Source organism: Rattus rattus, chromosome 5, assembly GCF_011064425.1.
Source record: "Rattus rattus isolate New Zealand chromosome 5, Rrattus_CSIRO_v1, whole genome shotgun sequence".
Lineage (NCBI taxonomy): Eukaryota > Metazoa > Chordata > Mammalia > Rodentia > Muridae > Rattus > Rattus rattus.
Window position 1 is genome coordinate 133,955,998 of NC_046158.1, and position 24,102 is coordinate 133,980,099.

At 47.2% G+C, this 24,102-nt stretch overlaps 1 protein-coding gene across 1 annotated transcript; it reads right to left on the reverse strand.

Annotated features, from left to right (window-relative positions):
• Positions 1 to 613: 613 nt before the first annotated feature.
• Pxmp4 (peroxisomal membrane protein 4) lies at positions 614 to 17,886 on the reverse strand. Its single transcript, XM_032904504.1, has 4 exons — positions 17,691 to 17,886; positions 10,707 to 10,769; positions 7,103 to 7,301; positions 614 to 1,534 (listed from the first exon to the last, which is right to left on the reverse strand). Exons 1-4 carry the CDS (start codon positions 17,801 to 17,803, stop codon positions 1,271 to 1,273), a joined length of 639 nt encoding a protein of 212 aa, XP_032760395.1. The 5' UTR covers positions 17,804 to 17,886; the 3' UTR covers positions 614 to 1,270.
• Between the last annotated feature and the right edge of the window lie 6,216 nt (positions 17,887 to 24,102).

The window sequence follows — 24,102 nt, forward strand, 5'->3', positions numbered from 1 at the left end:
GAATGTCTCTAATCCCAGCCCTGGGAGACAGAGGCAGTCTGAGTTCCAGGATAGCCTGTCTTGGAAAACCACAAAAACAAACAAACAAACAAACAAAACAAAACAAAAAACAAAACAAAATAAAACAAAACAAAACAAAAAAAAACAGACAAACATACAATACCAGCAAAAAGCCCTAAGTGCTCTTGTGGAAGACGTAGCCTCAGTTTTCACATGGTGGATCATAACACCCATGCCCCCGGTTCCAAGGAGTCAGCACCCTCCGCTGACTTCTGCTGGTACCAGACACACACACTGTACACAGATATACACGCAGACAAAATGTACGATGAAGGTTAATCTTACACATTCTTTAATGCTTTATTATAGTTTCATTTATTTATTGTATATGTGCATGTGTGTGTATGCATGCACACACACATACATGCCAAGGCACACATGTGGAGGTCAGAGGACAATTTGCAGGATCTGGTACTCTTCTTCCACCATGTCACCACGTGGAACTCGGGTTGTCAGGCTTGGGACAGCAACCGCCTTTATCCACTGAGCCATCTCTCTGCCACCACCACCACCCCCCTTTTTTTTTTGAAATAGAGTTTTGTTTTGTTTTTTAAATGTATCCCAGCCTGGCCTGGAGCGCATAACCCTAGTGCCACAGCCTTCTTAGTGCATCTCAAAAATGTGGTCACTAGTTTTATTCTCAGTGCTGGTGATAGGATCTCGCACAAGCTTGGCACGTGCTGTACCTCTAAGCTCTTGAAAATCTTAGTTGTACGCATGGCTCATGTTGTGTTCCCATTGGACAGTGGGGCTCCGGAACGTCTCAGTAGAGTAACTTAGACAAAGAATTTAGTTTTTTTTCCCTTTCAAAGTATTTGTAACCTATTGCCCAGTAGCAAGGAGCCCTCGGATACACAGTAAAGGGGAGGGTCACCGTATCCCCCAGGAGGACACTCTCCTCTGAGGGTCCTCCCCTGAACTGAATGACCTGAGGCCCAGAGAGGGTAGAACTCGCCCTGGCCTTACAGAGGTCGGAAGAGCATCTGGAATCCTCAGCGGGATCCAGCCACTTGCTACAGTATCCGGAGGCAGGCGTAAACCTCGGTACTTTTCCTTCAGCAAGTGGGAGGCTGGGATAATAAAAGTTGGAGTGTGAGGTCCATGACTTTGAGAAGGCAGGATCCTCCATGACGGTATGCCAATAGAACGGTACCCTGAGCAGCAGGGAAGTTGTCTGGGCGTTGGAGTTCCCGAAGCACCTTGGGCTGTGTTACTTGGAGGGGCCGCTCTTGTTGAAGATGAGGAAGTCTGAGAGGTCGTGCCACACGTTGCTGTCCTCGTAGAGGTAGGTCATGGAGGACTGTAGTGAGGGCTGCAGAGTGGGCCGGTGATACTCAAAGAGCCACAGCACAAGCCCCCAAATCACCGCCGTGTGTAAGGGGAACGGGTCCCACTTGAGCGCAGGGATGTAGCCCTTCTCCACACCCAGGCGGCACAAGGCAAACAGGACACGTGACGTCAGGTACATGTTGATCTGCGGGGAGGGAAATACTCGGGGTTACCAGTCAGCATAGCCTCTGGGAACCTTCACCCACCCGCTCAACCAGAGGCACTGGATATCCACTGTGCACTGGCTCTGTGATCTCCAAGTTAACGGGCAAGCTGACTGGGGTGGTATGACAGGCACCTTCATGTTTCTACTTCTGTGTGTGTGGTGCATGTGTCTGTGTATGTGAGTCCCCGCGCGTGTTGGGTGCTTGTGACATAGACACGTGCACACGTGTGTAGAGACCAGAGACAGACACTGAGTATCTTCTTCACTCTCCTTTCTAGCATAATTCTTTGTTTTGTTTTGGGTTTTTGTTTGGAGACCGGGTCTCCCTATTACATAGCTCTCCTCGAACTTGTCTGAAGAGCAGGCTGGCCTGGAACTCGGAGATCTCGGTCTGCCTCTGCCTCCTGAGTGCAGAGACTAAAGGCGTGCGCCACCATGCCTGCTCTAGTTTAATTTCTTTTTCTTTCTTTCTTTTTTTCTGTGACAAATTGACAAATTTTTCAAAAAGCCAACAATGTCCTAATAAATCTTTCCATTTATAACCAGGTGGAGTGGCACCTCTAAGCCTTTAATCCCCTCTGTGAGTCTGACACAGCCTGGTAACAGAGTGAGCGCTGAGACAGCAAGGCCTGTGTAGATGAACCTTGCTTCAGCCCCTGACCCCCAAAGAATACAAATGTTTCCTCTTTTTAAAGATGTAAAAACATTCTTTATCTCTGAGCTATAGATCCATCCTGTCCTCTACCCCATTTGTGAGACAAGATTTTTTTCTCAGTGAACCTGGAATGCACCAAGCGGCCAGGCTGGCTGACCAGGGGGTTCAGGGGTTCACCTCTTTCTATTTCCCCAAAATTGGAATCATGAACAGATGCTTCTGTGCCTGCCTTTAAAAAAAGTAATAAGGTAATATTGTATGTACTTATTTGTGTGTATGTATAGTGTATATGTGTGTTCTCTGTGTGTGGTGTATATATGTATGTGTCGTGTGTGTGTGTGTGTGTGTGTGTGTGTGTGTGTGTGTGTGTGTGTGTGTAAGCCAGAGGACACTATCCACCTCCCCAGTGCTGAGATTACAAGTAAGTACCTTAGTGCCTAGCTTCTTCAAGGATAACTTGAAGTTGATACTCTCTCCTCCTATTACATGGTTCCAGGGATGGAACTCCGGTCATTGGCTTTGGCAGCAAGCACCTTAGCCTGCTGAACCATCTTGTCAGCCTTTGTGGTTGACAAATAATAATAATGATGATAATAATAATAATGATAATGATAATAATAGTTGTTGTTGTTATTGTTTTTGTCTTCTTATTTTTCTAGACAGGATATCTCACTACAGCCCTGTCTGTCCTGGAACTCATCCTGTAGACCAGGCTGGCCTTGAACTCACAAAGATCTTCCTGCCTTTGCCTCTCAAGAATGGGTATTAAAGACGTGCACCACTATACCTGACTCCCTTATTAGAAGTTTTTAAAATGAATTATATGCAGTTCAAAATTTAAAAAAAAAAAAAAAAGAACCCCAAGAAGGAAAAACAACATTTTGGATCTCCCTGAAATTCCATTTTTTTTCTTTGTGAAGCCAGCTGAGTGTATGGAGTAAATTCCAGGCCAACAGAGGCTACATGCCAAGACCTTATCTCAAAAGAAAAGTTAGAGATGAGAGACGTTCACGACGCATATCTGCAAAGCAGCAGCGTGCAGACTACCTGGAAACGGTCCTCAGGGCTCAGAAGTAAAACATGAAGTATTCCCACTGGAGAATAAGGAAAGGCGCTTCCTCAAAGAGCTCGCGCTGGTGGTGAATAAATGATAACAAGGAGATGCCAACAGGGAAGGCGGGGTCACTGTGGCAATGGCTAAGACAGGGCCAGTGGGATGGTTTGAGGGCTCTTGCAGCAAAAGCCTGACAAGCTGGTTAGATCCCAGAGTCAACAGTGGAAGGCGAGAACCAACTTCCAACAGTTGTCCTCTGACCTCCACACATGAACCACGGCAGGTGCCTGCCTGCACTTACCACATCACGCATGCGCACACACACACACACACACACACACACACACACACACACACACACACACACACAGACACACATAAAAATTTTAAGACATGGATAAAATAAACCACGCAACAAACCAAATGTTAGCTAGGATGTGGAGAAGGTGGACAAGCCATCCCCGTCTCCCTGGAGAGAGTGTAAAAATGACAGTTACTCTGGAAAACAGCTCAGCAGAGGGTTGTTCGGCTTTTCCTTTTTCTTTCTTGGCAGGTTGTTTTAAAACCAAGCATGCATATACCACACAGCCCACAGTTACACTCTTGGGCTTTTATCCCAGAAAAACTAGAACTTATGTTCATAGGAGAATCTATACTCGAGAGTTCTTCTCAGCTCTCCTTGCAATATTCCAAAGTTAGAGACCCCAGATATCCCTCGACGACAACAACAACAACAACAACAACAACAACAACAACCACCACCACCACCTACACTGCTTAGGAATAAAAAGGAATGAATTAAGCCAGGCAGGCCAGCAACTGCTATAAATCCAGAGCCCTGGAGGCTCAGGGAAAACTGCCAAGACTCAAGACCAACGTGGGCTACAGAACAAGACACTGTAAGGAAAATGAAATAGCTTGGCTGTGCCTATAATCCAAATGCTGGGGAAGTAAAGGCAGCAGGGGTTCAAGGCTAACCTCAGCCTTATGCTGAGTTTGAGGACAGCTCGGGTAACATGCGACCTTGTCTCAAAAAGTAAAATGGGCTACAGAGATGGCTCAGCAGTTAAGCACTGCTGCTCTTAGAGGACCCAGGTTCAGTTCCCAGCATCCACATGGCAGCTCACTACTTTCTGTAACTCCTGTTCCAGGGGACCCAACATCTTTTTTTGGTTTCCCAGATGCCAGGCATGCATACAGTGCACACACACAGGCATGCATACGGTGCACACACACATGCAGGCAAACACTCCAAAACAGACAAGAAAAATAATTTGTTTTAAAAGAAAGAAGGAGCCAGGTGATGCCTTTAGTCCCAGCACTCAGGAGGCAGAGGCAGGCTGTCCTCTGAGTTCGAGGCCAGCCTGGTCTTCTGAGTTCCAGGACAGCCAGGTCTAAAGAGAAACCCTTTTTCAAAAACCCTGAAAAAAAACTCTGGGGCAGGAGAGATGGCTCAGCCGTTAAGAGCACTGGCTGCTCTTCCAGGAGACCCATGTTCAATTCCCAGCAACCACATGGCGGCTCACAACCATCTGTAACTTGAGGTCCAGGGGATCCAATGCCCTCTTCTGGCCTCCAGGGAGTCCCCGTGTCTTAGTCAGGGTTTTATGCTGTGAAACAGACATCATGACCAAGGCAAGTCTTACAAGGACAACATTTAACTGGGCCTGGCTCAACGGTTCAGAGGTTCAGTCCGTTATCATCAAGGCAGGAACATGGCAGCATCTAGGCAGACATGGTGTGAGCAGAGCTGAGAGTTCTACATCTTCATCTGAAGGCAGTTCTGAAAAGACTGGCTCCTGGGCAGCGAGGGTCTTAAATAAAGCCCATGCCCACAGTGACAGACCTACTCACTCACCAAGGCCACATCTCCTAATCGTGCCACTCCCTGGGCTGAGCACATACAAACCGTTACAGCAGGCACATATATGCTGCACAGACACACATGTAGGCGAAACACCCATATAGCAAAAGGACCTCAGAAAACTTCCTTACAAAATGAAAATACCCCCACAGACCTTTCATTTCTAGGAATGTGCAATCTGACACACATACAAATGGCCACAGAGTACAATGGCCAAAAGCTAGTCCCCTTTCCCATCTCCATGCAGCAGGCATGGTGGAAATCAAAGCTCCATCCACATCCTGGCACAAGCGTGGACAACAGGGACTGGCTCCATCAGCAGCTTGAGTTAAGAGGGTGAGGGGTGGGGTGGGGGTAGGCGGTAGGTGAGGACTTTCTTTTGCATTTGCCCCCCCCTCCCCCGGGGCTGGGGATTGAACCCAGGACCTTGCGCTTCCTAGGCAAGCGCTCTACCACTGAGCCAAATCCCCAACCCCTGCATTTGTTTTCTGATTTTATCATAATGTCTCTGAGCACCTGGGAGCAAGCCAGGCAGAGTCTGCCCTTTTATCAGACACTGGTCATCCACACTGTCTTTTCCCGGGCACACATTTTTCTTCCTAAAGAATCAGTCTATTTCATATCAGCTACCAAGTCTGCAAAAAAGCTAGTCTGCAAAAAATAGAATAGTAACCCATGGTATTCAAGATCTTTAAAAAAATTATGTTTCATTTCTTATTATTTTATTTTAGGGGGTACAGAATGAGTACCCCAGAGCACATGTAAAGAGATCAGAGAAAAACCTTCAGGAGGTGGTTCTCTTCACCATGTGCGTCCCAGGGAGCAAATCAGGTTGTCAGACTTAATGGCAGGCAACTTTACCTGCACCTCACAGGCTACATAGAGAGACCCCGTCACTCTGTAGACCAGGCTGGCCTCCAACTCACACACATCCTCCTGCCTTTGCCTTCTGAGTGCTGGACCTCCTCAAGGTCTTTTACTGTACAAGGCATTAAACATAACCTGTGTCAGGTCTAGCACTGGGAAAGATCTTGGTAGGTGATCCTGGGGTAGAGGCTTATAGATATTATCCATCTTTCCAGCAACCGGCTTTTCTCTTTTGATTTCCTATTTTCAATTTCACTGAGTTCTGCTTGTTTGTGTTAAGCAGTCCAGGCCTGGCTTCAAACCAGGTTAGTCTCTCACTGTACCACCACACCCAGGTCAAAGTATCTTAAAAAAAAAAAAAAGTCTTAGGCTGGAGAGATGACTCAGCAGTTAAGAGCACTGGCTGTTCTTCCAGAGGACAGAGTTCGATTCCTAGCACCCACATAGGGCAGTGGCACACAACTCCAGCTCCAGAGATAACACCCTCTTCTGGCCTCCAAGACCACCCACCCGCGGGTACACACCCCACACAGAGGCACACACACACACACACACACACACACACAAGTAAATAATTTAAAATCTGTAATCTCAGCACCTGAAACAAGGCAAGAACATCAGGAGTTCAAGCCCAGCCTTAGCTACATAGCAAGCGCCAGGCCTGCCTGAACCAGATGAAACCTGTCCCAACCACCACCACCACCACCACCACCACCACCACCACCACCACCACCAAGATCTTTGCCCCAAAGAGCAGCAGACACACTGATGTGGGGAACCCTTGGATTCCAACTGTGGGGAAAACTGCCCTGGGAGGTGCTGACACCTGCCTTTAATCTCAGAAGTCAGGAGGCAAAGACAAGCAGATCTATGTGATTTCAAGGCCAGTCTGGTCTACAGAGTGATGTGTACAAGGCTATACAGTGAAACCCTGCCCCCCAAAACACCTCCCAACCCCAACAATGGGAAAATTCAGGGAGAAATGACACAGACAAAGTCACCCGGGGACTGGCAATTCTTAGACCTCAGTCACAGACGGCAGCCAAGAGTTCACCTTCAACTGAAGGCCGCCCCAATGACCCCATCCCATCTCAGGAAAGCCTTTACCTGGCTATTAATGTTATTGTTCTCTCTAAACAGCAGGAGCCCCCCGATGAAGGCAGCCAGGAAAGAGTGCATCTGGTGGGTCCCGCCTTGCACATGGGACTGTAGGGCCTGGAGACTCTTATAGGTGAAGACGAAGCAGGCCAGGTTCCGAGAGTGGGTGTACGTGGCTTTCAGAATGGCCTGCAGCTTCTCTTGGAGACTGCACAAACAGAAAGCCCTCCCGTGAGTGCAGGCCCAGCGGGCTCAGGTAGGTTTCCCCAGGGTGCACACAGATCTGAATCATGTCCTCCGTGGGTAGCTCTCTCACCAGACTGGAGCCACTCCCCGACCCCTTTTGTTAACGAGTGCCCATCCCCTTCCTCACCGGTCCTTCTTGTCACCATTTAGTGTTAATGAGCTGGTTTATGAAGTCCCCTTGTCCTTGGTGTAAGCCCCTGCTCTGGCAAGGTCCAGATTTTGTTTTTCTTAAGGGCACAGAACGGGGTCCGGCACACAGTAGGTGTTCAACAAACGGAAGAGGTGAGTGAACACATGAGTGCCTACTGTGAGCTGGATCTGCAGACTGAATTCTGAGAAAAGACAGATCTGCTTTCTGCCTTTGTGGGGTCTATGAGGGGGAAACGAGACAAGAATTAGACACTGACGTTGGCAGCAGGTTGTCCTGGGGTCTGACGGACAGGAAGGACTCAGTGAGGAGAGCAGGCTGCTTGCTGGGCAGAAGACTCGATGTACACACAGGCCCCAAGGACAGACACAGAGGAAGGGAGTGAAGCAATGGAGAAAGACCAGTGTGGGCTATGAACAGGGGCTGTGTGTGGGCAAGGGGGACTGAAGTCAGCCAACTGCAACTGCTCCTCCTTTTGAGATAAAGAACTAATTCAATCCATCTTCTTTCTAAAGGGGGGAGTGGGGTATGGTGAAAGGGGGTGTCTTGCTCCCATGTGAGTACCTACAGAGACCAGAAGAGGGCACCAGACTCCCTGGACCTGGAGTTACAGGAGCTGGTGTGTGGGGTGCAAGGAACCAAATTCCAGTCCTCTGTAAAACTGACTGACATTCACAATGGCAGAGCCATCTTTACAGTGCCACTAGGGGGCAGCAAAGACAACCCAGGGAGAGAGCAGAGACTACAGTTCTAGACAGGGGCGTAGTGAATGAGAACATGGGCCCCATGAGTACCTTTGTTTGTTTATGGGTTAGCTGGTTAATTTTTTTTTTGAGATAGCTGTCCAAAAACTCACTATATAGACCAGACTGTTTGGAACTCAGAGACCACCTGCCTCTGCCTCCCAAGTGCTGGGATTAAAGGAGTGTGCCACCATGTCCAGCTATGAATACCATTTCTAAAGCAAGAAAGTTGGATTACAGTTGGGCATAGTGACACATTCCTGGGTAAAACAGAAAGATTGGGAGTTGGGGGCCAGCCTGAGCTATGAAGCAAGACCCTGTCTCAAAAACTAAGTGAAAGAGTAAGGCCAAACATTGTGATGCTTGCCTTTAATTCCAGCACTTGAGAGGGCAAAGGTCTGTGGACCTCTGTGTGAGGCCATCCTGGTCTGTACAGTGAGACTCTGCCTCAAACAAAACAAAACAAAACAAACAAACAAACCCTGAAAACGTAAGTAGCAGGCAGTGATCTTCCCTTGAAAATGTCCCCGAGTCTGACTGCTGTCTTCCCAGCCGCCACCACGGATACGCCATGGCTTCTGCTTTTGTGTGGTTCTCTCTCCAAGCTGTTCTCAACCAGGCAGCAAATGTCTCCATGCTGCTCCACATACAGAAGCCACCAACCTATTCTCCTAGCTGTCTGGAAGGCTGAAGTGGGACAGGGGCCTTCAAGTGGGAGGGCAGGCAGATAACAGGGCAGGACACTTTGTCTCAAGGAGCAAAAAGTTAACAGAACGTGCGATGCTTCCCACAGGGGGCTGGTGAGATGGCTCAGAGGTTAGGAGCGAATACTGCTCTCACGGAGGGCCCAAGTTCAGTTCCCAGCACCCACATCAGGGTTTAGCTCCAAAGATTTGACACTTTCTTTTGGCCTCCAAGGGCACCTGCACTCACAGGGACATGTTCAGAGATATATAATTAAAAAATAAAATAAATTAAAAAAAAAAAAAAAAAAAACAACCCTGCAGGAAGTTGGCATGCCCTGCTAGTTTTCTGTTCTCACTTAAAAGGTCCTCTCTCAGTCTCTCAGGTCTAGAGCTGGACAGGACTAGCTCAGTCCTCTGGCGGCTGACTCCTCAGCCTCACCAGGCATGCCTCGCCTCCTGCTCTGCTTCCTCCTGCTGGAAGACGAACCCTAGAAAGGCAGGGATCCAGGGGTCCATGTCTGCTTTGCTCTCAGCTATCTCCGTAGCAGCCCAAACGGTGTCCATCTCATAAGGGACATTCACTAAATACTTGGTGACCGAATGAATAGGTTCAGGCTTTAAAAAATGATTTGGGCCAGGCATGGTGGCACACACCAGGTAGGCAGACCTCTGTGAGTTCGAGGCCAGTCTGGTTTACAGAATAAATTCCAGGACAGCCAGGGCTTGACAGAGAAACCCTGTCTTGAAAAACAAAAACCAAGCAACCAAACAAACAAACAAACAAAGAAAACGATGTGGGCCCCCGTCTCAGAAACAAAAAGGCCGGGAGGAGCTGGGGATAAAGTTCAGTAGCAGTGTGCATGGCTGCTATGTTCCTGGCCCTGGAGAGGAAGGAGAGGGGGGAAAGAGAAGGGGAGGGAGAGGAAAGGAAAAGATGAGATTTGGAGGGCAAGAAGCCCCAACAAAAGTAGGTAAAATAAAAATGTCAAATTAGAAATCTTGCAACTTAGACTTAACCTGCCCTCTCAGTATGATTCTGCTTTTGGACGTATTTATTTTTGATGATTGAGTGTTCTGCCTGCATCTTTATATATCACACGTACGTATGCTTGGTGCCTGCAGAGCTCAGAAGAGGGCGTGGGGGTCCTTGGGACTGGAGCCACAGATGACCGGGAGTCACTATGTGAGTGCTAAGAATTAAACTCAGGTCTTCTGAAAAACCAACAAGTGCTCATAACCAATGGCGCCGTCGCTCCAACCCTTGGGTAGGACTCTTGTAAGCCGCAGGTGTGTGTATAGCCACAAAAACTGGACTGCAGTGAATTTTCTGAGTGAGGCCAAGAAGGAAGGGTTACAGGAACTCAAAAGAGGGCCAGGACACTGAAGCCGGTGAGGGAGAACAGAGTCTGATTCCCGGAGAACTAGACAGGTTTCCAGGAAGAAAATAAAGGCTCGCTACAGAGGCCAGGGCAAACCTGGAAGTGGGCACACACACAGGGAAATGTGTGGGGGTGGAAGAACCAAGCATGTGCCTGGAACAGAACTTGTGTGCCAAGGAAACCCACACGGGACGCTGCCAGAGTGCAGAAGGCCGCGAAGGTCAGATCTGACTGCTGGGTCTCTTTGGAGGATATGAGGAGCCACAGGCATTTTCAAGTCAGGGACACAGACTCAGAGTTGGCCTTTAGGAAGAATAGGGGCAGAGGAAAGCTTGTCCCAGCTAGGAACTAGCCGTTCTGGCCTGAGTGCTGACCCCATCTCGCCCAGTGGTATGCAGAGAGGGTAGGTACCTGCCACTCCTGAAGAGAAAGGTCATCACCAGTGCATGAGGTGCCCGGATTTTGACTCCATAGCTGTAGAAATGGAAGAAAACAGTCACTAAGCCATTGCTGTAGCAGTTTCCAGCCTCTCCCTTGGACCCCAGGGTCTCTCTCCCACCCCCAATACTGATGCCCGTGGGAGAGGAAATAATGTTGGCTCTCCATTTATATGTGGGTTCAAGTTCTAGTCCTTCCTGGTAGAGTGGCCTTTGGCTTATCTGTACCTTCCCCGAGCCTCAGTTTCCCCAAGTAAAAAGGAATGCTAGACCTTAGAAGGATGGGTATAATTCTAATGGGAGAAAACGAAGTATGCAAAAGGTGGCCACCATTCCCACCCTCCTGGCTTTGCAGAGACATGCCCTCAGCTCCTTGTGTATTTCATAACAGCCATGTTCATCTTTTATTAACTTTAAATTTGATTTATTATTGTTATTACTAATACCGATTTTATTACATTCATTCGTTGACACAGAATCTTACTATGTAGCACTAACTAGGTTAGAACTCAACATGTACACCAAGCTAGCCTCGAGCTCAGAGAGGCCCACTGTGGTGGTGCACACCTTTGATCCCAACGGGGTCTCTCTGAATTCCAGACCAGCCTGGTTTGTATAGTGAGTTCCAAAGACTACAAAGTGAGAACCTGTCTCAAAAACAAACCATCACCACCAAAAACAAAACAACAAAATCCCTCATAAAGGCCTGGAGAGGTGTGCACACTTTTTTTTTTTTTTTTTAAGATTTATTGGGCTGGAGAGATGGCTCAGTGGTTAAGAGCCTCTTCCAGAGGTCCTGAGTTCAATTCCCAGCAACCACATGGTGGCTCACAGCCATCTGTAAAGAGATCTGATGCCCTCTTCTGGTATGTCTCAAAACAGCTACGGTGTAGCAACATGAAATAAATTAAATAAATAAATAAATAAATAAATAAATGCATTTTTAAAAAGATTCATTTTTATGTATGTCAGTACACTGTAGCTGTCTTCAGACACATCAGAAGAGGGATTTGAACTCAGGACCTCTGGAAGAGCAATCAGTGCTCTTAACCACTGAGCCATCTCTCCAGCCCGGTGCACACCTTTAGTCCCAACACTTGGGAAGCAGAGGCAGACAGACTCTTGCAGGGTCAGATAGAGTTCAAGGCCAACCTGGTGTACAAAGTTAGCTCCAGAATAGCCAAGACTGTTATACAGAGAAACCCTGCCTCGAAAAACAAAAAACCTCATAGAGACCTACCTGCTTATACCTTCTGAGTGCTGGAATCAAAGGTGTATGTCACCATACCAAGAATTTAATTTTAGTTGTTTATTACTATTATTTTGATAGATTTAGTGTTTTTTTTTTTTTCGGAGCTGAGGACTGAACCCAGAGCCTTGTGCTTCCTAGGCAAGCGCTCTACCACTGAGCTAAATCCCCAACCCATTTTGATAGATTTAAACATGATTTATTTGTGTGTATGTGTGCGGACATGTATGCTAGCTGGTTTTATATTAACTTGACACAAGTGACAGTAATTTCAGAGAGGGGAACCTCAAGAGAAAATGTCTCCTTAAGATCAAGCTGTAGGCAGGAAGCCTGTGGGGCATTTTCTTAATTAGTGAGTGATGGGGAGGGCCCAGGCCACAGATGAGGCCAACCGTGGGCGGATGCTCCTGGTTGGTATAGGAAAGCCAACTAAGCAAGCCATGGGAAATAAGGCAGTAAGCAGCATGGCTGCAGGCTTCTGCATTAGCTCCTGCCTCAGGTTTCTGCCTGGTTTGAGTGCCTGCCTTGGCTTCCTTCAGTGGACTGTGACTTAGGACATGTAAGCTGAACAAACCCTTTCCAAGTTGCTTGTGGTCATGGTATTTCATCACAGCACTGGTAACCCTAAGATACACCTTCACCCTCATTTCTACAGCTGAGTCTAGCTTTATGAGTCCTAAAACCCCTTGAAGGCCTGGGACAATGGTTGTGAGCCACTTACTGTTGTTACCTGAATATACAGGAATATTCACTGTGGGCTTCAACGAAGAGGAGCCCCAGCACTTGGGAGACAGAGGCAGGCGATCTCTTAGTTCAAGGCCAGCCTGGTCTACAGAGTAAGTTTAAGGACAGCCAGGGCTACACAGGAAACCCTGTCTCAAAAAAAAGCCAGGGGGTCAGGGGGAGGGAGGGACTCCACTGACACACGGCCTTAACCTGGTACTTAATGAAACTGCAAATGGCTGGGATCAGGCACAGGGTGGACGGCTCAGAAAGTAAAGTGCTGGCACAGTGACCACGAGGACACAATAGCTGTGAGCCTCGCCAGCAGCCCCAGACCAAGGGACGGAGATGGGCAGGCAGAGCCTTGGAACTCACTGCTCGGCCACCCCACCCAACGCACAGGCTCCAGGCTCAGTGACAGTCACAGCCACAAAAAACAATGCAGACCGCAATGGAGGAAGAGAACTAATGTCAACCTCTGGCCTCCATACTCTCTCAGTCACATACCCACATGCACATGCACATGAGAGAGGTGGGGGTGGTGAGAATGGTTTCCTTTGTTTTCATTTTACATGTGAGGAAATAAGGCCAGAAGAGACTTATAGGAAACCAAGCTGAGTGCGGTGGTGGATGCCTTTAGGCCTTTAATCCCAGCATTTAAGAGGAAGCGGCAGGCAGATCTTTGTGAGTTCAAAGCCAGCCTGGTCTACATGGAGTTCCAGGTGAGCCAGGGTTACATAAAGAGACTCTGTCTCGGGGTTGGGGATTTAGCTCAGTGGTAGAGCGCTTGCCTAGCAAGCGCAAGGCCCTGGGTTCGGTCCCCAGCTCCGAAAAAAAGAAGACGAAAAAAAAAAAAGAGAGAGAGAGAGAGACTCTGTCTTAAAAAAACCAAAACAAAACAAAAAAACAAAACAAAACACACACTAGTTTGGGACTGAAGAATTATCAGGCAAATAAAGGAATTATCTTCCCCTCTGCCTGGCAACCACTGAGATGGTTCAGTGATTAAGAACAAGTGTTTCGGGGGGGGGGGGGGTGTTGAAGAGAGGGCTCAGCGGTTAAGAGCACTGGCTGCTCTTCCAGAGGTCCTGAGTTCAATCCCCTACAACCACATGGTGGCTCACAACCATCTGTAATGGGATCCGATGCCCTCTTCTTGTGTGTCTGAAGACAGCTACAGTGCATTCAATATATAAAAATAAATAAATCTTTTTTTTTTTTCGGGGCTGGGGAATCGAACCCAGGACCTTGCGCTTCCTAGGCAAGCGTTCTACCACTGAGCCAAATCCCCAACCCCTAAAATAAATAAATCTTAAAACAAACAAAAGCAAAACTTAAAGTGCTGCCCTCACAGAGGACTCCAGTTCAGTTCTCAGCCCCACACGGTAGCTCACGACCATCTGTATGTCCAGTTGCGGGGGCATCTCACACCCCCTTCTGGCTTCCACACGTATGAAGCACATACATTGCACATAAGCACACACGTGGGCAAAGCATTCATACACACGAAAAATGTATCTTAAAAAGAAGTCAACGTTTTTAAAAAGAGAAAACGGAGGTCAGAAGAGACGACGACTCATTCAACGTTCAGACTAAAAGCCTGAATCAGATCTGAGCCGGAGGACCTGAACACAGAACGATTCACTGAGAAGGATACGCGAGAGCAGGAAGGAGGAGGAGGTATAAAGCCCTCACTGGGAAGTGCCTGCTGGCTCTGGGGCTGTCTTTGGGATTTACAAGAGCAACTGTAGCAAAGATTGCAAGGTGAGGAAGGTACTCTATAAATTAACATTTAAAAAGAAAAACATTGAGGGTGGGGGTTAGACCTGTTTGTGTGTGCACACAACACTCTGGGTGAAGACCTAAGAGATGCACTCACACGGGGACTGTCTCCACAGAGAGGGACTGCTGACAGAGGACAATCGCCTAACTTTATAGTTGGGGATGGAACTCCGGGACTGGGACTCTCGCATGCTAAGTGAGTGCCCTTGACTTTTGTGAATGAGTTACCTAACTTTTCAAAGACGAAATTAGAGGAAAAGTTTAAAGTTAACAACTTTAAATGGTGATTTTCTCGCAGAAGCCAGCAGGACTCTCTTTTATCTCCTCTGCCTGGCAGTGGCCAGGAAGTTCCCACCTCAGTCTCTGTGGCCTTTCTCCCAGCACCTTCAAAGCCTTATCTCCTTCTCCTACACAGAGGCCTTCAGCCTCCTCCAGAGTCAGGGCCTTCCTTTTATGCCAGAGACAGCCTGTCCTCAAGTCCCTACATCTGACAAGCCCCTTCTCAGACTCCTCAAATTCAGATGAGATGTGTTACCTCATGCCTCCAGTATCAGAAATCGGATGGCTGAGACAGGAGGGCCTTAGCTTTGAGCTCTACCTAAGCTACACAGGGATTATTTTGGGTTTTTTTGTTGTTGTTGTTGTTGTTGTTTGTTTGGTTGGTTGGTTGGTTTGGGTTTTTGTTTTTAATTAAAGTAGAGGCTAGAATGGTGTCTTGGTCAGTCAGGTGTTTGCCTTATAAGTGTGAGGACCTAAATTTGGAAACTCTGGGACCCACGTTAAAAGGCAAGGCATAATGGTGGGCACCTGCATGTAAAGAAATACGATTCCAAAGAAATGAGATAAGGGGTGGAGATTCTTGGAGGTTGATGGCCAAAAGCTAGCCATCTGGTGACATTCCAGGCCAGTGAGACCCTTTCTCAAGCCAAGTGTGCGAGCTGGTCCTTGTACCTCCACGTGTGCAAGGGTACTGGGCATGAGGGCAACTCACACTTGTGGACTAGTTAGGGGTGAGTTAAGTGTTCACAAAGTTCAAACATCTCCTTTTTTTTTTTTTTCTTTTTTTTCTTTTTTCTTTTTTCTGGAGCTGGGGACCGAACCCAGGGCCTTGCGCTTACTAGAAGTTCAAACATCTCAGTCATCCAGGTTGACCTCTCCAAACTGGCCACACCTCTTCACAAATACAGCACCTCTCCCCCCTGCCTCCAGGCCTTTGTTGAAGGCATTTCCACGGCTAGAATGCCCTTTTCTTTCTGGAAAATTCTATTTTGGCTTCCGGAATATCACCACTACTTATCCTGAAAAGCATTGTTCAGTACTGCTTTGCACTGGCGTGGTATTTGTTTCTTGGGGTTTTGTTTTGTTTTGTTTTTGGTTATAGAGTCTAGGTCTTCAGCCAAGGCTACCCTCAAATTCTCAATCCACTTGATTCTAAAGCGTTATGATGACAAGTGTGTGTCGCCATGCTCAGCCCTGTCACAGGGCTTATGACCCTTGTAGAGAGGCAGAGCATCAGTACCTCTACCAAGTATTGAGATCCCTGCCTTGGGGACTCAGGTCTGGCTGAGTTTATAGTTTTAATTTTACAAAGGAAACCAAGACCAGAGGAGACGAAAAATCGCTCAGTTTTTACAATGAAAGCACTGGGAGTGGAGCCCAAGCACCCGACCCTAGAAAGTGTCTGTGCTGTCTAGAAAAGGTCCACTGAGGAGGGCACAGAGAGAGGTGGCATAGGGGCAGCTGTACAAAGATCATTTTGGGCAGTGCTCGCTGGTACAGGGCCAGCTCCTGCTTTGTACAGTACATACCTGGCAAAGGGGCTACTGACGTTACCATCTTGGTCAAACAGTGTCTGGTACGATTTGGCCAGATTCAGTAGGACGCATTTGCTCCCCGACTCTGTATCCATTTTGAGTTTGAATCCTGACTATAACGCTGACAGGATGTGACCAGGAGCGATCGACAGACCTCCCGTAACCGCGGCCCACCCATCAGCGAGGCAGAGACAAGAGTGGTTCCTAGTTTTCAAACATCCATAAAGGAACTGTGAATGCCTATAACAGAGGGAGCACCAGGACACACAGAGGAGTCTAGACAAAGATGTCCAACCTTGGGAAGCACTTTTTGTTGCCGTTGTTAGGCAGGGTCTCACACTGTGGCCCAAGATGACCCAGAATTCTTTATTTTGAGCAAATATGCTCGTTCCAGCCTCCTGAGGGTTGGGATGACGGGCACGTACACCACTCAAGACTTTCTAGTGAGAGTCATGGGCCGGGGAAAAAGATTATTCAGTGTCTGATGGCGACACAAACTATAGAGAAAGAGAGTAAAGAACAGGAAGCAATGGTCTTCAAACAGTATAGAAAATTCCGGGGGACCCATTTTCCAGAAAGTGAGACCCAGAAAGCCTAAATGATTTGTTCAAGATGAAGAACATGGTAGCTGACCCCAGGTTTTAATCCTGGCAGTGGACACACTCACCTCCATGCCACACCCTGCTACCAGGATGCCAACTTTAGGGGACAGAGACGTTGGTTTCTTCTCCGAGTCACTGCTCGCACTGTGACAGTAACCTCTCAGTAACTGTTAAGGCATGAGGTTTAAAGAAGCTGGAACTCCCCTCCAGGCAGCGGTCATGCAAAACTACCCTATGATCTCCCTCTCCTACCTCTGAGGGAGTGAGATTGATTTACCCAGCAAATATTAGCTACATTTCCTTACATACATTCACCGGCACTTCTCACGAGTCCCCAGTGGAAATGAAGAATGAGGTGAAGTCCCATATAGATGTGACGCTGTTGGCACCTATAAGGTCAGTAGGTGACCACCTGCTTGTTAAAGGACAGAGTCCAGTTTTTTGTGTGCAGACAGAACTACAGAAGCCAAGTAGGCTAAAGGGCACAAGGCAAGATGAGATGAATTAGACCCTGTGAGGGGATACGGGTGCTGGCACAGGAGGCAACCAAGCCAAGAATGCCAGGTTGGAAAGGACAGAGGACCAAGAAGCAGGACAGAGGAAGCCCCAGCTCAGGGTAAGGTAACCGGAACCCAGAAACCTACGCCTGCTGCACCAACGGGGCACCGAAATCTACAGACACCTAAGGCTTCCTAGAGAGTGCACAGCACAGTGGCTCCGAGCCTCGAACTCACGACCCCAGGTAGGCCCGTCCCTCAGCCCTAACCGAAGTCCAGGGCCCTACTCACACAGCCCCGTTCCGGAAGCCCTTTATCACGGCCAGCGCAGTGTGGTAACGGCGCTGGCGCAGCAGCTTGTTGACAGCCTGGAGAAGAGCCCGTAGCTGCGGTGGGGCAGCCATAGCACCGGAGCACTGGGTCGAAGGACCTAGCTGGTCAAGCACTGACAGCCCTGCGCTCTAGGTGCACAGCTCACTGCATTGGAGAGCACCGCCCCGTCGTTGTATCTATTGGCTGATCCTGCTGTCAATCATACAAGCGAGCCAATCATAGAGCGCATTTGTCCGCAAGGGGCTGAGACGCGATTACACTTCGGAATATCTGTCTGATTGGAAGAGAATGGAGAGTTGGTAGCCAATCACCAGGACTTGGAAGGTCTCACCCAGGATTTGCCCAATAAGAAGGCAGTTTTCTTAGAGAGAAGTTTGTTTCATTGTGGGCGAAGGAGGGGTTTGTTGCTCTTTCGATTTGGAATGGGTGGTGTTTGGAAGGTGACGTTGGGCTTGTCATCACACTTGACACTTTGAATTGCCTAGCGAGTAGCACAGCTAACTTTTCAGAACATAAATTACATGTCACTCTTGTTGTTTGGTGCTTTGAGACAGGATCTCTTGTAGCCCAGGCTGGCCTTAAACTATGATCCCCCTGCTTCTATCTCCCACAGACTGGGGTTGCAGGCCTGTGCCATACTCGTACCTGTTTCTACTTATTTTAAAATACAAACTCTTCCCTAGGGCCCTCAGGAGCGAACTTATTTATGTGATTGTCAGCCTTTGCCTCTTATTTCATATCTTCTCTTCTCTCCAACCTACTGGCTTAGTTGCCTTCCTTTATGTTGAGAATGGAAGACTTACAGTTGGTGACCAAGTCTCCAGTGATTTCTGAGAAGCTCCATCACATTTTGCTGGTACTCAGCACCAGCACTGACGAGCAGCAGGGCTTGGCCTTTGCCATTATTGATATAAAGGTTGTGGAGCAAAGATGTGCTCAGTGTGGAGTGCTGGAGAACTCACTGAGGGTGCAGGAAACATATGATCGTAGCCAGGCAGAATCTATACCAGAACGAGACCCCGACTTGAACACAAGAAAGATGGGCAGAAAGAATCGAACCAGGCTTGGTCAAGTGTCTGCACATCGACTTCTGTCAAGCCCCTGAGACACTTGATGTAGACTGAGACCCATGCAGCATTGTGTATCTGGCACTTGTATGTCCAAGGCCCACACATCGCGACCACTGTCCATTATGGTCTTAGCATGGGAACTCTTCAGGCATTTCTGTTAATAGACAGCTAGTCATTCCAATATGTTTATTTATATAATCCTCTTATAAACATAAAGATGCTTAAAAATGTGAGGAATGTCCACGCCAATCACTGAGTGAAAATTGGTAGCCAGATAGTTAACAAGAGGACTCAGATACTGGTAACTAAATAGTTAACAAGAGGACTCAGATACTGGTAACTAGATAGTTAACAAGAGGTTGCAAATACTGGTAACCAGATAGTTAACAAGAGGACTCAGATACTAGTAACCAGATAGTTAACAAGAGGACTCAGATACTGGTAACCAGATAGTTAACAAGAGGACTCAGATACTGGCACACTAAAGCCACTCATGACATGAGAGCCTTGGCAAATATTGACCCTGTGAATTTCAATTGTTAACCACACAGGGCATGAAATTATAGAGTGAAAGTTCAGGGCCTGCTCAAAGTCAGGAGGCTTAGAGCAGACCCTCCTGAGTCCTTCTGAGACGGCCCCCTAGGGAAACAACAGCCAAAGGATTTCACCTTCTGGGCTAATGTGACAGAAACCATTGTATAACCCTTAGCTCCAAGCAACCCCAGAAAAGGATGCCTCAGAGACAAACACAACAGTTGAGGGGAAAAAAAGGAAAAGGGGATTCTTTTTTTTTTTTTCTTTTTTTCGGAGCTGGGGACCAAACTCAGGGCCTTGTGCTTGCTAGGCAAGCACTCTACCACTGAGCTAAATCCCCAACCCCAAGGGGGATTCTTTTAAAGCTCTTTCTTGGACCATGTGACTGATGAGTCTTTCTGCACCCTGGGGAGTAGGGTTTGGTACATCAAGAAATCTCAAACTATGCCAGCTGTGGTGGTAGTGCACATCTGTAATCTCAGTCCTGGTGAGGCAGAGGCAAAAGGACCATAGACTTTAGCCCAGCCTGGGCCATCCTGTAAGACTCCAGGCAGGGCATTTGCCACCACACCCACCTCATTGTTTTGTTTTGTTTTTTATGATTTATTTATTTATTATATATGAGTACACTGTAGCTGTCTTCAGACACACCAGAAGAGGGCCTTGGATTCCATTACAGATGGTTGTGAGTCACCATGTGGTTGCTGGGATTTGAACTCAGGACCTCTGGAAGAACAGTCAGTGCTCTTAACCACTAAGCCATCTCTCCAGCCCCATCTTATTCTTTTTTAAAAATTTATTTTCACTGTTGCTGAGCGCATATGTTTGAGTGTTGGTGATCAGGGAAGCTGGAGCCATTAGTGAGCCACCCAACATGGAAACTGAGAGCCAGACTCAGGTCCTGAACAAGAGCAGCACGTGATTTTTTTTTTTTTTTTTTTTTTTTTTTTTGGTTCTTTTTTTTTCGAGCTGGGGACCGAACCAGGGCCTTGCGCGCTTCCTAGGTAAGCGCCTACCACTGAGCTAAATCCCCCAGCCCCGCAGCACGTGATCTTAACTGCTGAAACCTGATCTTCCCCAACCCTGAAAATTTTTTTCTCACGATAAAAATAAGGAAGACCCCTCAGGCCGTGAAAGGTAGATATGGAGGTCTCCACAGCCTCGCAGAGGTCAGACTTAGGGGTGAGGATTTGACTAAAGTGATAGTGTTTGCCTTGCCAGCCTGAGGGCCTATGTTGGGATTCCCAGGAACCTCCTTGTCTAGAGGAGTGCAGTGGCTTAGTGCTCACCAAGAATTGGAGAACTAGGAGGAGGAGCTCCGGGCTAGCCAAGGCCACACAAGACCTTGTCTCAAAACAAAGTGAAGAACAGCACATCTGTTTTGGGATTCTGGGACCCCCCCAAAATAAACTTTCGCAGGTGGACGACCAGCCTGTCATCAAAGATAATGGGGTTCCTATGAGGTCATAGAAACTCAAACAGATCAACACAGATTATGGAGATTATAATTCAGCACAGACTTTTGAGAAATAACAATGAACACAAAGTTGAAAGCTATTTCTCAATTACGAGTGATTGCATGTATCTGTGTGTGGTATGTGCATGTGAGTACAAGTCATCTGGGAGGCCAGAGAGTCCCATCCCTCTGGAGCAGGAGTAACAAGCCTTTGTGAGGCTTCTAGTGTGGGTGCTGGGAACTGGACTTGGGTCCTCTGCAACAGACGTCTATCTGTTGTGGGTTTGTTTGTTTGTTTGTAAATGGGAGATAGGGTTTATCTGTGTAACCCCGGCTGTCCTGGGACTCCATCTGTCGAGCAGGCTGGCCTCAAACTCAGAGATTCACTTGCCTCTTCCTCCAGCTTACTGGTATTAAAGGTGTACTGGCTGGTTTTGTGTGTCAACTTGACAAAAGCTGGAATTATCACAGAGAAAGGAGCCTCAGTTGTGGAAATGCCTTCCTGAGATCCAGCTGTAAGGCATTTCCTCAACTAGTGATCAAGGGGGGAGGACCCAGCCCATTGTGGGTGGTGCCGTCCCTGGGCTGGTGGTCCTGGGTTGTATAAGAAAGCAGGGGAAGCAAGCCAGGGAAAGCAAGCCAGTAAGTAACATCCCTCCATGGCCTCTGCATCAGCTCCTGCTTCCTGACCTGCTTGAGTTCCAGTCCTGACTTCCTTTAGTGATGAACAGCAATGTGAATGTGTAAGCTGAATAAACCTTTTCCTTCCCAACTTGCTTCTTGGTCGTGATGTTTGTGCAGGAATAGAAAACCCTGACTAAGACAAAAAGGTGTGTGCTACCACCGCGCAGCCTCAGAAACAATTTTCAATATGTCAAATTAGGTAATCTTAGTGCTTGAGAGGTGGAAGCTGGCGGACCAGGAGTTTGAGGTCATACTCAGCTTCACTGAGAGTTTGAAGCTGTCTATGCTACAAGGGACCCTGTCACAATCTCTCTCTCCCTCTCACCCAACCGCCGTGTGTCCGTGTGTCCGTGTGTGTGTGTGTGTGTGTGTGTGTGTGAGAGAGAGAGAGAGAGAGAGAGAGAGAGAGAGAGAGAGAGAGAGAGAGAGAGATTTGGAAAAGAGCTAAGTAAAGCTATAAGAAAATGTCACCTGCAACTACATGGAGAATCAGTTCCTGGGTTGTGACATGTGGCCCAGCATTGGGAGCAGATGTTTGGAAATAATTTGGTTTGGCAAGTCTTCCTGTATACTATCTCTTGGTAAGCTCTTTCTTAGCTGGATGAAAAAGTTTCTACCTCTCTAAGCCTCTCATGGTGCTAAAGGCAAAAATATTGCCACAATACAAACATTCATTGCCTAGTGACCCATTTACATTTTGCACAACTCTAAACTCCTCAGGGCAGATCTGTTTATTTACCTTTGCCCAGAAAAAGAAATTTTATTAAGTGCATTTATAGTGTACTAACTGGGTACTGACTTCTTGAATGCTCTTTGTCTAGTGCTGGGTATCAACCTCTGGGTCTTATGGGAACTGAGTGTCCTGACACAGAACTACACCCACAGACCTTAAATCTTTTGTTACCAGTCTCATTCTCATAGAAGGTCTGTGAGTTAAGTGCTATAAAGAACATCAGCGGGGGTTGGGGATTTAGTTCAGTGGTAGAGCGCTTGCCTAGCAAGCGCAAGGCCCTGGGTTCGGTCCCCAGCTCCAGAAAAAAAAAAAAGAACATTAGCTAACTTATGGGAAGCAGAGGTATACAGAGGCAAAGTAACTTGCCCAAGATAATTTAATAACTTGCCCTGATAAAGGCTAGAGGAGGGATTTTAATCGGGGTCTCCTGGCTTGTTTCTAAAGTCTGTGATCTTAACCATATAGTTTGTTAGTACTGCCGTGACAAAGTATCACAGAGACTTGCCAGCAGAAATCTATTGTATCAGAGTCCTGGAAAATAGATGTTAAATACCAGAGTGTTCTTAGTCAATTTCAATTCTCTGGAGACCTTTCTCCCTTGTTTTTAAAAGAAAGTGCCAGGGCTGGAGAGATGGCTCAGTGGTTAAGAGCACTGACTGCTCTTCCAGAGGTCCTGAGTTCAATTCCCAGCAACCACATAGTGGCTTATAACTATCTGTAATGGGATCTGATGCCCTCTTCTAGTGTGTCTGAAGACAGCCACAGTTTTCTCATATAAATAAATAAATAAATAAATAAATAAATAAAGAAAGAAAGAAAGAAAGAAAGAAAGAAAGCAAGCTTTAAAAAAATAAAAGATAGTGCCTCTAAGGCGAGTTCTCGCATGGTCACCCCATTTTTTAAAAAAAGAGAGATTCTTATCCAGTTGTGGTCTATGACTTTAATCTCAGCACTGGGGAGACAGAGACACAGGTGGATCTCTGAGTTTGAGTTCCAGGCCTGTCAGAACTACATAATGAGACCCTGCCTCCAAAAAAATTCTTTTAAAAATTATATTTATTGATTCCTGGGCAAGAGTCATATATGTGTGCTACCAAATACCTCTGGAGATCAGAGGACAACTGGAAGTTAGTTCTGTCTTCCTTTTTTTTTTTTTTTTCTTTTTTTTCCGGAGCTGGGGACCGAACCCAGGGCCTTGAGCTTGCTAGGCAAGCGCTCTACCACTGAGCTAAATCCCCAACCCCTAGTTCTGTCTTCCAACGCATGGGTCCAGGGCATCGAACTCTAGGCTCAGGCTTAAAGGTGACCCCTTTACTCACTGAGGTATAATTATACATATATACATATATATGTATATCTATTATATGTGTGTATGTGTATGTATATGATGTATATGTTACTATGTTATGTGTATGGGTGTTTTGCAGACAAATATGTCTATAAACCATTTCTGTGCCTGGTGCCCACAGAGTCCAAAAGAGACCCTCAGATCCGCTGGAACTGAAGTTCCTGATCATTGCGAGTGGTCATGCGGGTTCTGGGACTCAAAACCAGATCATCTGGAGACTATGCAGTGCTCTTAACCACTGAGCCATTTCTCTAGCTCCCAGTTTGTTTTTAATATATCTATATTTTTTATTACAGCTATTTCCTTAGTGTGTGCATGCACACACACCACACTGCACATGAAATGAGAAGACAACAGGCAGAACCTGGTTCTCCTCCTGCCACCATGTGGCAAGTCTCTTCTTTACTTACTTTACTCCTGTCAGCCTCACCCCTGTCCCCTCCAACCAAGGGCTTCTATATCACTGGCTGCCCTCAAACCGACTCCGTGGCTGAGAATGACTTGAAGCTATGATCTTCCCGCAGCCGCCTGCCTATTGCTGAAAT